The 15,151-nt window shown below is 47.0% G+C and overlaps 1 protein-coding gene across 1 annotated transcript in view; it reads left to right on the plus strand.

The window, feature by feature from the left end:
* Positions 1-15,151, plus strand: part of COL5A1 (collagen, type V, alpha 1) — a gene marked incomplete at its 5' end in the record, with an annotated part of 119,246 nt that overhangs the window by 29,346 nt on the left and 74,749 nt on the right. Inside the window, 5 exons of the mRNA XM_010281872.1 lie at positions 4,597-4,728; positions 6,490-6,636; positions 6,763-7,011; positions 11,959-12,111; positions 12,419-12,475. Coding sequence (XP_010280174.1) covers positions 4,597-4,728; positions 6,490-6,636; positions 6,763-7,011; positions 11,959-12,111; positions 12,419-12,475 — 738 coding nt within the window. The remainder of the gene's footprint in view (positions 1-4,596; positions 4,729-6,489; positions 6,637-6,762; positions 7,012-11,958; positions 12,112-12,418; positions 12,476-15,151) is intronic.

The raw sequence follows: 15,151 nt of genomic DNA on the forward strand, positions 1-15,151 counted from the left end.
GGGGGTGTTACAATCATGCATCCTGGGCCTGTGGTCATCCAATTTAAATGTATGGGTTTTAAAAAAGCCCCTCAAGCAGTATTTGCTCTTATGGATGTTAAGAGTCTCTAAGACTTCTGGGGTAAAACAACAGTCCAGTTAATTATCGGTGCGTTGCAGTGAGAGCCCTGAAGAATCCCAGTATTTATGGAGCTGCTGCCAATGCCAGATGAAGTCACACCGATTATCCTCGCCAGCTGTTTGTTTTGTTGAACCGCAGCGATTTCTCCAAGTTACTGAAGTTGATGTCATTGGAAGTGATGTGACATTTTTGCACACATATAGAATAAGTGTTAAAAAATGCTCCAGAAGAGCTTTTCCAGTCTTGTCTGGGAGCTGGCTGGGGAGTTGAATTAAACTGGCTTGATGGAACTTAATCCATAAAGCAAATGAGTCATCAGGCATAAATGGCTTTACCATAAATGTCAGACAGATTTTTACTGGTCCTGACAGAACTTACATCTGTTTGGTGGAGCAAATAAAAGCATCGCAATTCACAATCATTTTCGTAAATGTGCTGTCCTGCCTCTTCCCCTTCACAGGAAGCTCTAGGAATAAAGGTCAATGTGATTTATTCCCCTCTTAAAAACTAGCTCTTCTGATGGATGAAATACTCATTATTTTCAGGCAAAAATTGACCTTTTTTTTTTCTCCGCTTCAAATTTTTTGTCAAACCAGGAAAGTGCAATTGTGCCTTGCTCCTGCATGTGAAGTGCCACTGCAGTTACTGGAGCACTTTCTTGAGCCCTGTGTGCCCAGATGTGCCAGACTTGTTCATGTACCAAAAGAGGACTTTACCCACCATCTGCGGGTGGCTGGAGGACACTGCTGGTGGCTTCCCCTTCGAAGCAGTACCATTGCGTTACTAACTTGCTCCCTGACCTTGGATACCTCTTTACTTCAAAATAAGTCTTAAAAACCTAAATGGCTTGGCTGGTAAAGTCTTCAAACCACTCTTAGTGTCATCGTAAGTTGTCATTTTACAAAGGCTTCATGGAAAATCCATAGCTGTTGCATGTGCGTGGAGGGGGGTGGTGGAAATTAATGGTATCTTCGTTATCGCTGTTCTTGGTGAAAAAAGCAGATGCTGACCTAGGAAGGAGAGAGGCTTGGGTGTTTTGTGTAACCACAACAGTGAAACAAATAGACACTTGAGTGAGGAAAGGGAGCAGAGCTGGCCGCTGCCTTTGTCAGCCGCACCGGGGCTGGGGGCAGCTATCTCTTGGTGAAATTTATTAGCGGCAACACACTTGAGAGGACACAAAAGGCTTGCGAACCTCCCAGCACGGCTTGCTCTATTTAAAGTCAGCTTTTTAAATCAAAGAAATGGGGCTTTTGACAGCAGAGCTTTGTGCATCTTTTGTGAAGTTCAGATAGTGGGCCTTTTTATTACAGGCTAAATTAGCCCATTTTATTGTTTTGCACTGAGGGATGAGGTCAGTTGACTGGGAATCTTGCTAACAAGGTTTTACTCCTGTCTGCTGTTTGCAAGTGTTAACACGGGGCATCCACCAGGGCCATGCATTTGCTGTTAATGAAGCAAAGATGAACGGTCTAGCAACCCCGTGAGCTCTGCTGCTTCCCCCACCACTGAGCTGCTCAACCCGTGTCAGTGTACTTGAGCTCAGATGCTCCCTGGGGCTCTCATTCCTCCAAAATTGGGTGCATTGGTTTTCCTTCTGATTTTGCATGCTTGCACGCTGCTGCTGGAACAAGAAGAAAAGGATGAACTTTGCTGGGCAGGCTGATTGATTTGGTTTGAAAAGGAAATGGGAAAATAGTAGGCATGCTGAATGGCGCTCATGAAGCGTGGTGAGCTCTGAAGGAGAGTTGTCTGATGTGGCTCACGCTTTTTCCTGGCACCTTTCGCATACCAAATTTATTCAGTTACGCACTGATTTTTCTCAGGTTCTTGACCTAGAACTAGCAGCAAGCTTCCCTTGTTCATCCTCCCCGCCCCCCTCACTCAGCAGCAACCACTGGGTCAATGCTGTCCTTTATGTTGAGTGAGGTTGAGGTTTCTGCCCCAAGACTTGAGCCTGTGGCTCCTGGGACTTGCAGGTGATGCCTTTCCATGTACTCAAAGGTACTGCCAGTGCCTGGAGCCGTCAGACCCAGAGGATGCTCAGCTCCTGTTGTGCTGTAGGGAAGTCTGGTGGGATTGAGCCAAGATTTCTCTCCATGTGTAGCTCAGGAGCTGCCATCAGCTGAGACTAAAAGCAAACTCAGCTTTAGAAAATTCTCTTCTGCTTAACCTTTTGCACTGTGTTTAGCCAACATGCCTTTCTTTTGCTTTATCTATTCCTCAAGGAAACGCAGTTATAGTCCTGGTCACTTATGGGATGCAGGCTATCAGCTGTCCTTGAGGTGTAAATCCAACCTTATCAGGAAGAAAAAGCTTTCAGCCTTCCTTCCTTGCCTCTTGGAGACAAATACCAAGTCTGCTTTTGTGGCTGTTTTATTTCAGCTTATCCCAACAGTACCGGACACTCCCCATAACCCTATGGAAACTGGGGAGCTTTAACCACCTAAGTGGGAAGGGCATAAATGGCTTAGTTTGGGTGTCAGTGAGGGGCAGGGGTGTTTGAGAGGTCCTGTGTGCAGAAATAGCAGCTGGAAGGATGTTCACATCATCAACTTTAAGCAAATTGCCTTGGCCAGGTTGGGCGTTCTCCGCTGGAGGGAGCCCCAAAGGGGCAGCCTGTTTTGTTGCTCTGAACTGCCTTTGAAGACAAGGATGGTAACATCTGGTGTGAGTACCCCCATAACACCCCTCAGCTCTTCCAAGTCTCTGCTCAGGGCTGGGTGATGTCCTCTGGGTCACACCATGGCTGAGTTCCCCATGCAGGTCACATTAGCTGGTGGACAGAGCTGGCTGGAAATGGGAAATGTTCTATGAGACAAGAACTTTGCATTTTCTGTTTACCCAATAGTGCATCCCCATTTTTGGCAATTCCGTTGAAAAAGAAAAAGCCAGAACAGTAATTACAGAACTGCTCTACAGATTTATAAAAAAAAAAAAAGGAAGAAAAGACTATTTCTGTTTCTTAAAATAGAAAAATTGAAAACTACTTTGCAGACATTCCTGTTAATTTTGTAAAGATTATTCACAGGAAACAATGACTATTAAGCTGAAACCAATGGTCAATTTTAAGGTAAACTGTGTAGTATCTGAGGGGTGCCCAGACATTATGGTGGGCTGCTGCAGAGATGGAAGTGATAACTTAGAAATCGAGGAGGGAAACCCTGGGCAGCTGTAAGCTGTCGTTGCCCCTCAGAGCTGGGCAGGATGCGGCCAGATCTGCATGGTCCTTGTAACTGTCTTTCCTGATGGATCTCTGCCAAAAATGTAAACAGTGCTTTTTTTTTTTTGTGAAGTTGATGGTATGTGTTCATGGGAAGCTGAACTCCTCACGGACCCAGCAGCACCCACAGCTGGACCATGTGCAGCTTGCATGCACAAAGGCAGATTTGGCCCATAATTTCAAAAAATACTCTTTGCTTTTCCACGGGGCTGTTTGCTGGTCTGGCCAGGCTCCGTTCAGAGCTTCTGGTTCCTATTATGTGCCCAAGTCATCCTCCCAGTTTTGCTGTAATGCTTCTTTTTCCCCTGATGCCTTAGACATGTTATTCTATTATTAAATATGATTTTTTTTCCCACTAATTGAAGTATTAGCTCTAATAATCCAAGTAGTAAAGTCTTGTGTTATGTAACTGTCTACTGAACAAACTGGTGTTTCGGTGGTATGGTTAAGCAGTGCCGTGGTTCTTTAGGAAACTAGAGAGCAATTTCTGCCCTGACCTTTAGGCTGTGGCTGCGTCGTGCTTCGTTCGCTGTATAGCGAGTGGTCTGTTAAGCAGCCTCGGTGCCTAACGAGCTTGCTCTGCACCTGGCTTTTAATAAGCCATTGCAAACCCCCTCCCTCATTTCTCTTTTTCTGATTATCAGATGCATTTCTAATCTTTTTATGTCTGCCACACTTGTGGGTAGCAAATCAAGGTGAGGCAAGATGAAGAAAGAGGGGGTGATGTCTTTTGTGAGACCAGCTGATGGGGTGGGAAAAGCAGAGAAGTTCTGAGGTCAATAAACAGCTTTTTGGACTGGACAGGGTAACTCTGCATCCCTGCAGAGCTCCGCGGGACCGGGCAGGAGAGGAGCTTGTTTATTGTCCGCAGGATGCTGCTGATTTGGGGTGCGTAGAGCCCTTTGCTCTTATTTTTACTGCACCCACATCGCCCGGGGCTGTCAGCACTGTTGTAGGTGTGGGGTGACCGCAGATGCAGTTATCTTTTGGGAAGGTGCATTTGGGGACCGGGCGCGATGCCCAGGGGCTTCACACCTCACGGAGCAGCCCGAGATAAGCGGCTGCTTGACCCAGCCCCGGACACAGGGTTTTCTCCTGGCTCGTCTCGGGCAAGGTGCCCGTGCCAGTGAGGTGGCCCTGCCAAGTGTTTCACTTTTTCTCGGTGGCGTTTATGCCCGTGACTGCAGTCTGGGGCTGGTGGCTCCGCGCGCGCCGCCGTCCCCCTGACGCTCTGTCTTGTCTTTCCCCGCAGGGCGACATCCAGCAGCTCCTGATCGTGGCGGACCCCCGAGCAGCCCACGATTACTGCGAACATTACAGCCCCGACTGCGACACCGCCGTCCCCGACTCCCCCCAGTCCCAGGACCCCAACCAGGATGAATATGTAAGTCTCTTGCAGAGGTGGGGGATGCTTTTGGGGCGGCAGCATCCGGCTCTATATGGCGGTTGCTTCTTCCTCCTGTTCAGCTTCCCTGCGAGTCATCTGTAAGGGCCAAGACAGAGCTTATTTTTAGGATTTGCGGGTTCTGGTCTTGGCTCTTGGCTCTTGCCCTCGGGAGTTTCCCTTCCTTTCTGTAGTCCTCCCATTTCCAGAGACCGAAATGAATATTTGCTTGGAGATCAAAAACTTGCAGGAGAGACACCCTGAAGCCGAGTGTGAAATACTGACCTTCCCTGGCAGGTCAAATCTTGTCTGTAGGTAACAGGCACCCATTTCTAAACTTAATTTTACTCTTGAACTTGTAAAAAGATTAAGCAGTTCTTTTTCAATATTCTTTGAAACAACAGGTGTTAAAGGAGGAGGAAACACTTTTGCCCATGTATTTGACATTTGAGTTTCATCATTTTGGCAGAAGTGCTCCCAGCTCATCTGTATAAGCTGCTGTGCTCAGTATTTTTTCTATAAAGAGTTAATCTCAGATATTTCCTTTAAAAAAAAAAAAAGGAAAAAAGACTGCTACAGGTGCTCTCTCTATTTTTGCTCCTCAATTAGAAATGTCTGGATGTGGCTGATTTCCAGAAGAGCATCACCTGAATTTTACATGTTTTTAAGAAGTCTCAAGCTCAGCTCACAACAATTAAAGTGTCTGGCATCCTCCACTGCTGCTCAGCATCTTGGCTGCTCTCCTGGTCTGATTTGCTGGTCCATGCACTTTCTTGCTTTCAGCTGGTCTAAATCCCCATGAAGCTGTAATGCTGTCAGCCCACTCTGGCTTAGCTTTAGGATTGAATTAAAAACCTGAGCCTAGCAGGGCTTTGGGGAGCAGAGCGATGCTTGCAGGCGAGGCACGGCCACCCAGCCCCAGGGAAGTGCCGTAACCACTCTGCCAGCCCTTCTGGAGAAACAATAAATAAGTAAAATAAAATAGACTTTGGTATGGTCAAAATATGTGGTAGTAGGAAAATAAAACTCTTCTCTTGGAGCCAGCGGTTCAACAAGGGCTGGCTTGTCTTAGGGCTGTGTTGCTCCATGTAAGAATAACTCTTCCACGCGCTGGCGTCTGCTGCCAGTGAGAGCGATGGACTGGCGAAGAAATTTGCCATGCCCAGCTGTAACCAAATGTTTTGTTTGTATTTCATTTTGAAGAATGACTGACGCCTTGTGGAAAACGCTGAAAATATCTTGTTTTTTAAGCCCTTCTGCCTGCAGGCCACGGGTAGATGGGAAGTCCCACAGATGCTATTAGTGCAGTTAAATGAGTGAAAATAGCATCCCCGCTTCTCGGAGCGGCTGCGTGATTCAAGTGTTTTCTTCCCCTCTCTGAATGTTAAATGTGTGACCTGGGAGGTCTCAACAATCTGAGGCTGAAGAAAGAATAATGTTTTTTCTTTTTTATTGTGTCATTGTGGGTGACTGAATTGCTGCAGGGTCAGTCAATCCTCTCTGATAAGGGAGAATGTGCTGCAGGACCAAAAAATGATTGGGGAACCTCCTCAAATGCCAACCATTGCCAAAGCAGCCCAAAGCCAGGCTCTTGGTGAAGGTTTTGCAGAAGCCGATGAACAAGAGGAAGGGAAGGATTTCACTGCATGGACCTGCATCACGGCATGGCCCAGTTGATGTGAAATAAAGTCTTAAAAGAGCTGGCAGGAATGTGCGTGAGTGCTGCCAGCTTATTTTATGCTTCTCATATTCTTTTTGCAGTATACAGATGGGGAGGGAGAAGGTGACACCTACTACTACGAGTACCCCTACTATGAAGATGTTGATGAAGCTGTAAAGCCAGAAGTACCCACCACCAAACCTGGCACTCCTGAAGTGGCTGCTGGAGAGAGACCTGAAACCAAGCAGGTACTGACACGGGGTCCTGGCAAAGATCCGTTTGATAAATGGCACTTTTATAGAGGGAGGGAGGTGGGGGATGCTGCAGAATTTTCTTTTTGTGTCTCTGATTCTGGCATTTTATTTCTGCAATAGGACTATCCTGCCCCTACAACCTCACCTGGTGGAGGGGACGCTGGCAAGCTGACAAAAGGGGATGCTGTGGTGGATGACCCTCTCGTGGATGAGTACAACTATGAAACCATTAACGAAGAATACTTCACGCCTCTCCCCTATGAAGATGTCAACTACAACGAAGAAGTAGACCCCCAGGGCGGACTCACTGAAAACGCCGTGGAAGCTGAACTCCCCACAAGTACCGTCATGACCTACAATGAGACTGATGTAATTTTAATTACTGTTTTTTCCTTCTGCTTTTTTTATTAATTCTGGTATTTCATAGCCCTGAGAGCAAAGGAGATGTGATCATCCATATGGTAAATCTGTAAGTGGTTTGGGCAGCTGTTGGAAGAGGAAGTTTCTTGTAAAATATTTTCACTCCAGATATTTCAGTATGTGGAACACAGATATTTAGGTTTTGGTTAAGGATTATTCCCCTGGAAAAATCTGTTCACGTTGTTTGCATTTCCCTGTGTGAAGTGCTTCTCTGACAAAAAGAAAAAGGAAGGGTTGGTGTTAAAATCTATGTAAAAGCATTTTATTTCAAAGCTATTAATATAAATCCTTAAAATGTTGATTTTATGGAGAACAGCAATATTTTTCATTTTGTCATTCCCACTGGATAGTATCTTTACATTTTTCAGATTGTGATTTTTTAAAAAAACGTCAAAACTAGGACAAACCCTTGATTTCAAACTACTGCATTCATTCAGACAGCCTCTCTGTTTTGTGCACAGATCTGCTCAAATATGAGATCAGTCCAGCTCCCACAGCTGACGTTTCTGGTGGAGCAATTACATTTTTAGTTACCCAGACTTTAATATGCTTCAATTGAAATATGTTGCACTTGAGACTCTTTTATCCATAAGACTTGCCCAGTTCTTGCCTCTTATATTGCTGTTCAAATAGATGAACGTTGGTCTCATCCTTAGGTGGGACTGAAACAAATTGTTGTGCAGCTGCGTGCTGTATAGCTCACTACGCAGGGAAATAATTACGCTAGACAAGGCAAATTCTTCATTATCCAGGATCATCAGCAAAGGGGAGTCAATAGTAGGATAATGTTTCCTGGGAGGTAGGATGGGACTTGGCAGAGCTTTATTCTTCCTCAAATGGGGGAGAATTACTTGGTTGTGGGACTGTCAAAACTCAAGGCTTTCTGTGGCAGGTGCTGGAGGGTGGCAAAAGAAACAGCAGAAGTTGGCCGACATATTTGGAGTTGGACCTGGAAGCTTGAATGAAAAGGTGGTGGGGAAAGTGTCCAAGTAAAGAGCTGAGGAGCTGGAGCGAGGCAGGAGGGGAGCCAGCTGCCCCGAGGGCTGGTGGTGTGGATGAAGTCCAGCCAGCTGAGGGTAAAAAACTGCAGTGGAGGAGGAGGTTGAGCAGCCCAAAATGATACACAGAGAAACGGAAAAGACTCCAGCATATTGAGGAAGTGAGTACCAACCTGAAGGAACCCATGGAGCTGGGAAGCTTTTCTGTTTCCTGACAAAGAGCCAGAAATCTTTGGCCAAGCTTGACCTTTCTAATAGAGAGGAATTAAAGATTGAATAGTGTGACCTTAAAAATTGTAAGGGGAAATCACAGGATTGCTAAGGTTGGGAAAGACCTTTTAGATCAAGTCCATCTGTCAACCCAACACCATGCCCGCTAAACCATGTCCTGAAGTGCCATGTCCACGTGTTTTTTTGAATGCTTCCAGTGATGGTGACTCCACCACCTCCCTGGGCAGCCTCTTCCAATGCTCAACCACTCAGTAAAGAAATTTTTTCCTAATATCCAGTCTAAACCTCCCCTGGACCAACTTGAGGCCATTTCCTCTCATTCTGTCACTAGTTGGGGAGAAGAGACCAACACCCACCTCACCACAACCCCCTTTCAGGTAGTTGTAGAGAGCGATGAGGTCCCCCTTGGCCTCCTCCAGACTGAACAACCCCAGTTCCCTCAGCTGCTCCTCATCAGACTTGTGCTCTAGACCCCTCACCAGCTTCGTTGCCCTTCTCTGGACATGCTCCAGCACCTCAATGTCCTTCTTGTAATGAGGGACCCAAAACTGAACGCGGTATCCAAGGTGTGACCTCACCAGTGCTGAGTACAGGGGCATCATCACTGCCCTGCTCCTGCTGGCCACACTAGTGCTGATACAGGCCAGGACGCTGTCGGTCTTCACAGAATCAAATAAGAGACTCAAGGGCCATGTTAGTTGTCAGGAGAAGGAAATAGAAGAGGAGGAGAGTTCAGGTAGGGAGATGCATGGCAAAGCTTTCCTATGTGAAAGCTCAGCCTGCTTTTGGCAAAGCATCTTGCAGGGAGGGTGCAAACTGTCCACCTCCAGCAGCTCCAAAAGAGACAGCGTTTAGTTGGTGGGAGGACTGCTGCTCCAGTCAATCTTTTAGCTGATGAGCGGAGAAAAGGACACAACTTGCCTGGCTGAAGGAGATGCCTGTGCACTGAGGTGAAGGCTAATGCAGTGTGACATAGGGGAGACTCCCAAAAAGTGCCAGCCTGAGGGATGCATACCCAAGAGCATACGGATTTTGGGTTTACACCTTGGAGTGGGAGCTAAGGGCCCTGCCTGCAGCCATGAACTCCTGGGGTAACAGCATACTTCAATCCACTGAATCATTAAGGTTGGAAAAGACCTTTAAGATCACCAAGTCCAACCATCAACTCAACACCACCGTGCCTACTAAACCATGTCCTGAAGCAAATCCAGCAGCAGACCAAGCTGCTTTATGAGCAATATGGAAGTGTGGATCAGGAGCTTGTGTGTGTGATTGCCTGCCTAATGCCTGTTGTTAGAAGCAGGGTTTCAGTGGGAGATAGACTGCTAAAGTGGTTGGAGCCATTTATTTGCTCTTAAAAAAAAAAAAAAAAAAGAAAAATCCCCTATGTTTTGGCTAGTTTAGGGAAAAAAAATAGTGCTTGTGGTCATGAGTAAGTGTGGTGTAATTTCAAGTAGCCCCAGGTTTCTGCTGTCAGCGGGGGAAGGTGGCCGGAGCCCGGAGCTGTTGCACAGGGATGCGAGGGAGCGGATGCGACACCGGGCGTCCCCCGAGCTGCCGGCGGCGCCGGCCCTGGCACTGCTTGCTGTGGGATCGCACAGGGTAATGTTGGTCTCGGAATGGTAATTTTTAGCATCCCTTCACAGACCTGTTGCAAGTGGGACGTGTCTGTCACTGTTGAAGTTCACCTGTCTAGATTTTGGGAAGACTCCCAATTCCTACAACGGGAATTAAAAGGGGATTTAGTTTTACACCAGTGAAACTTTGCGGAGGCTGCGCGAGAGGCTTTGGAGGCAGGCGTAGTCACTGAACCCTCCTGGGCCCGGGTTTCATGGTGGCTAACAACTCCGTGATAAATGCCGGGGAAGCAATTCCGAGATTTAGTAGGCAGCGCTGCTCCTGTGAACAAGAGGAGCTGGGGACAGATATACTTTGTTCGTTGCCTGCTATTCATCATAGTAGTTTGCTTTACTTGTCCGGACACGTATACCAGGGCTTCACATCTGCATTGCTTCTCCAAAGGGAAGGCTAAAAGGTGGCTTAAACGAAGCTGTTATCAGCAAAGGAGAGTCACAGTATTTTGCACACTGATTTTTGGACCTCCTTTTTCCTTTGTGGACTGTTTTCTGATTCGGGTTGTCTAACAACATTGTTAAGGAGATTATTTTTTAGGCTTTTGTTTTGGTTTTTCTCCAAAGCACCTGCAAATCTCAGCATGAAGAACTTTTCTCCTTCTCTACCCAGTTATTCAAAATATCGTATTTTTCCATGCAAATTGATTTGAGGACCTTAATCAAAATATCAAACCAGACATTTTTGACATTCATTTCAAGAAATGCAATTTGAAAAAAGCTCTCTGTTATCCCCAAAAGCTTTATAGCAAAGATAAGCAGGCCTTAAGGTTTCAAAGAGCAAACCTAGATAAAAGATTTCAAACAGGATAAAAGATGTCCGTGATAAAGCTAGACCCATTTGGACGGTACAAAGGAAAAACAATACCAACTTTTCCAAGTTTGCTAATTGAGTAATTGCCAAACTAGAATTTCTGCAAAGACCAGTCGGTATTTACAGGGGTAAGAGATGATGGGGTGGCAGAGTAATGATTGCCTTAACACTAGGCTTATTCTTACTTTAAAACCTCTTGAATTTAGCTATAGATGCTCGCTCATGGGTTCTGAGCAGTTTTGGCACAGAAACAAGCTCTGGAAGTGGTGGTGGCATTTGAGTGATTTTGAATTCATAGCAGCGAGGAGATAATTTCTTTGGGAAGCACTAGAAAGAATTCAATTTATAGACCATTTTGGTCATTACCTGGATGGGAAAGAAACAAAAAAAATATCTTCAGCACATGTTCTTCTTTACGGTGCTGCTCAGAGTAAAGGCTGCCAAGAGGCAGTTGCCTGCCAGGCTGCGGAAAGCACGGGGGCATGGAGAGAAGCAAGGAAATTCTGATACTTGTCTAGATGTTGTTGCTTTGTGGTCCATAGCATCTGTTGCTGTAAGGATTCAGAAAGGATTCAGGGATTAATGCATCAGATTTGTAAAAATTTCTGCTTCTGCTCTTTGAACAAGCACAATCACAATGTGCATCCCAGACTAAGAAAACAGGAGGTTTTTGTAGAAGTGAACTTGAATTTTTCCACGTTTTCTCCTGTAATCGGATACGCCTAGTGACACAATGTGTTTTAAATATGGGACTGGATGTGTGACTTTCTATGCTTAATAATCCAGCATCTGCCGAACTGAGGCTGTGAGAGATGAGTAGGGCTTGGAGTTTGAAAATTCCATTCCCTCTTTCTCTAGTTCTTTAGAGTTCGCAGGATCCTCCTGATATAAGCTCTTGCTTTGTGCTGTGTTTTGTTTTCCTTGCTCAAACTTTTATACTCACTGTTATTTTAGGGATTGACAGAGAAATCCCAGGGAAAGCCAGGGTGTATGCTTTGACATAAAGATCCTCCCATCCTTTTTGTCTGGCATTGGAGAAGACTCTTGGAGGTCACTGGAAACCTTAAAATTCCAGAATTCAACTTTTCTTGTGCTTTTTATTTGCAACTACTATTATAAAGCAGCCTCCCTTTGCAAAAACCAGAGCGTTCCCCTTATATTTGCAGCATGTGCAGCCTGGAGAGATTTGCAGCCTGACATGTTGCTGCTCTTTTGCTTCCAGGCTGCTCAAGGAGGAGATGATTTGGATAAAGATTTCACCGAGGAAACAATAAAAGAATATGATGGAAATTATTACGATAACTATTATGACCGAACAGTGTCTCCCGATATTGGCCCCGGCATGCCTGCTAACCAGGACACTATCTACGAAGGGGTAAGAGAGTTAATTTTCCGTCGAGGGTAAGCCTAGTTCAAAACATTTGTCTTCCCATAATTTATAGCACAGATAACAGCACTGCAAAAACCAGTGAGAGCATCTTGCTCGGGTTCATTCACCTGCGATGCGCGTGTTTTGCACAAGGCAGGGAGGAGGTGCCCTGTGCCTTTTCTACGTGAACACCAGCAGTCTTCTGGTTGCAGAACTTGTCTTAGGATCTGCAGTTCCCGCTTGGAGTGATGATGCTGATGCAGGTGATGTCCTCTTTGACTGTCTGGCTTTGTGTTTCCTTTGTGTGCTACAGATCGGTGGCCCACGGGGCGAGAAAGGACAGAAGGGGGAGCCTGCGATTATTGAGCCGGTAAGGGATATCTGGGGTTCTGGTGGGTGTTTTTGGTTTGTGGGTTTTTTTTTTTCCCCCTTCCTCCAAGGAAAAAAGTAGAAGGGGTACATCCAGTATGGCTTGGTGTTCTCAGTGGTACAGCTGGGAAGAAAGTTTCCCATGGAAGAATTACTTGGTTAATTTAAAAACTTTTAATATAAAATACCGTAATTTTTTTTTTAAACCTCAAGAAGCGACCTAAATTACAAAGGAAATGCAGAATTTCCCATGAAATCTCTCATTTACCAAAATAAAACCTAGGCCTTTTAGAATTGAAGTATTAAACAGAGGACATGTCTCGCCTCTCCAGAGGTTTTGAAGTGCCCCCAACTCAGCAGGGAACCTGCTCCCCTGCGTGCCCGCAGCCGGTGGCCAGGTCATATCCTGACCTGAACTTGCAGCTTGGGGCCGGCTTTAATTGTGCAACTAATGGGTTCATATCTGTGGAAATAAAAGGGTTCTCCCTGCACACAGCTGTGGGAGAGGAGAGGTTTGCTCCTGTGCCCGCTCCAAGGTCCCACCAGCTTTCCACTCCCAGAGAAACCCTGTGTTGTCCTGGGAGCGCAACCCGGTGCTCTCTTTCTCTGTGATTCTGCCCTGGCCTGTTTCTGAGGTTGTTTGTCTTTCTAAAGAACGGTTATAAACTGCCTGTGCCCTCCGCGGTCCGCAAAAAATGCGGGTGCCCAACGGAGCACTCCCGAGGCGAGGATGGAGCCGCTCCCCAGCTGCCCTCGCGGTGGCGACGGCTGGTGTTTGCTCAGAGGCGCCCGTTGAGCAGAGCAAGCGGCCGTTGGTTGACGGCCGCGTGTCTGTCCCTCGCCGTGTGTCAGGATGCCGAGGTACCCCCGTTCCTGCTCCTCCCTGGGCCTGGAAAATGGGGCTTCGGGTCCTTGCAACCACCTCCCCTGAACCTCACCCCTGAAGAGCCGAGCGCACGCTCGCTGCACACCAGCAACTCAATTAACCTAATTTTCCTTGGCAGAGGGCCAGCGCGGAGCCCAGTGTCGTGGCGGCGCTTCCCATCACTTGGAGGCCATTATTTTTCTTCTAATTCTTCCTCCCTTTCCTTCTTTCCCTGACGCTTTTGCAGATAGTGGGGCTGAGCCGGGAAAGGCTGGGGTGCAGCAGCGGGGCTTTGAAAAGCCTGAACGGGTGCCTTATAAAAGCATTTCCGACCTTTCCTTCCTTCTTTTCCTTTCTGAGTCTCGCTCTTACTCTGCAAACAAAAGCAGCAGCGAGTGATGTGCTTATCGGAGCTGTGGGAAGGGTGGGGGGCAGCTGAAATGCATGAAGACGGCAGCAGAAACCCAGCCTGCCCTGTCCAGAACCAATCTGAAATGCTACAAAGCGAACAAAATAGTTAAGTTTAATCATCCAGAAAGAATTTGGCCACATTTGCTATTTCAAAACACTGGAGCATGTATAGCTTTTGCCAGAAAGTAAACAAGACCAAATGCCGCCTTCTCCCTCTCGGTGTGGTTCCTCTTCAGCAGAGAGAAATTCAGATTTGCCGTGCTCCTTAGCTGCCTTTTTTTTTTTTTCTCCTGATGGGAGCTGCAGCAGAAGGGGGAATAAAAACCAAACGCAGAAGTTGGATTCTGCTGGATTTTCTCTCCTTTTCTTTCAAACCTCCTGTCATTCAATCCTTGCTCTGTGCTGACGCTCGCTGGAGGCAGCGGGGCAGCACAGGCACAGGGCGAGGAGGGATGCAGAGGGATGCCTGGGGACCCCCGCATCCCAGCTCTGGAGGCACCAAAGCTGCCTTTGCCTCCTCAAAGCCCGCTGTCCTTCGTGGGGGACCCTGGTGCTCTCACCTGCCTTTGGGGAGGGTTTGATCAGCCTTTGTATGGCACCTTTGTGTGTTGAAGCCAGCTTTTGAGCTGTTCCTGTGATACAGCTTCACTTGTGGGTAGCACCTGGGCAGTGACTGAATGGAAGCAACAGCCTGTTTTCCTCTGGGACAGTCCCAAATCCATGCTTTTCTTGCTACCCTCAAGGCGATCGCTCTCGGTGGCATCCCCCCACTGGTCCTGGTCCCAAAAGCCTCCCATGTTTCCATCGCTCCTGTTGATGAGCAGTCATATAAACAGTGGAGCTTTTTTGCTGAGGAGAGTCTCCAGATGTCCCTAAAGCTAAGAGCTCAACATAAACCAACAGATAAATATGGGAAGATGCCAAGGATGTTTGCATTGCAAATTGGCTAATTAGCCCAGACTCTTCCCCCATGCGGAGGAGCTCTCGAGGCTCTGCAGCTGGCCATAGGAAGCAGAACCTCAGTGCTGTGCATGCTCAGACTGTGGTAATGTTGGTACCCAGCGGCCCAAAAATGTCCTGGGAAGACCTACATGGGCCATGGCTCGAGGGACAATTCTTAGTTTCTTGGTTTTCTTAGTTTGGGAGCCTGCCACACCAAAACATGCAGTCGCTGGTCTCAACAGAGATGGACTCTGGGGTGTCCATGTGGCGAAAGGTTTACTGGAAGCTCTGGGGTTTCCTGTGCAGAGACTCAAGAGTCTCTGAAAAGGAGCCAGTGCTTAGTGGATGTCCTGGGGGACACCTTCTCCATCGGCATACCTCACCTCTTCTTGGTAGCCTCCAACAGCAAATAGCTCATGCTTAGTACAGGTTTGAGGAATGTCGTGTAGCAATCACTCT

Source organism: Phaethon lepturus, unplaced genomic scaffold, assembly GCF_000687285.1.
Source record: "Phaethon lepturus isolate BGI_N335 unplaced genomic scaffold, ASM68728v1 scaffold12422, whole genome shotgun sequence".
In the NCBI taxonomy this organism is placed as follows: Eukaryota; Metazoa; Chordata; class Aves; order Phaethontiformes; family Phaethontidae; genus Phaethon; species Phaethon lepturus.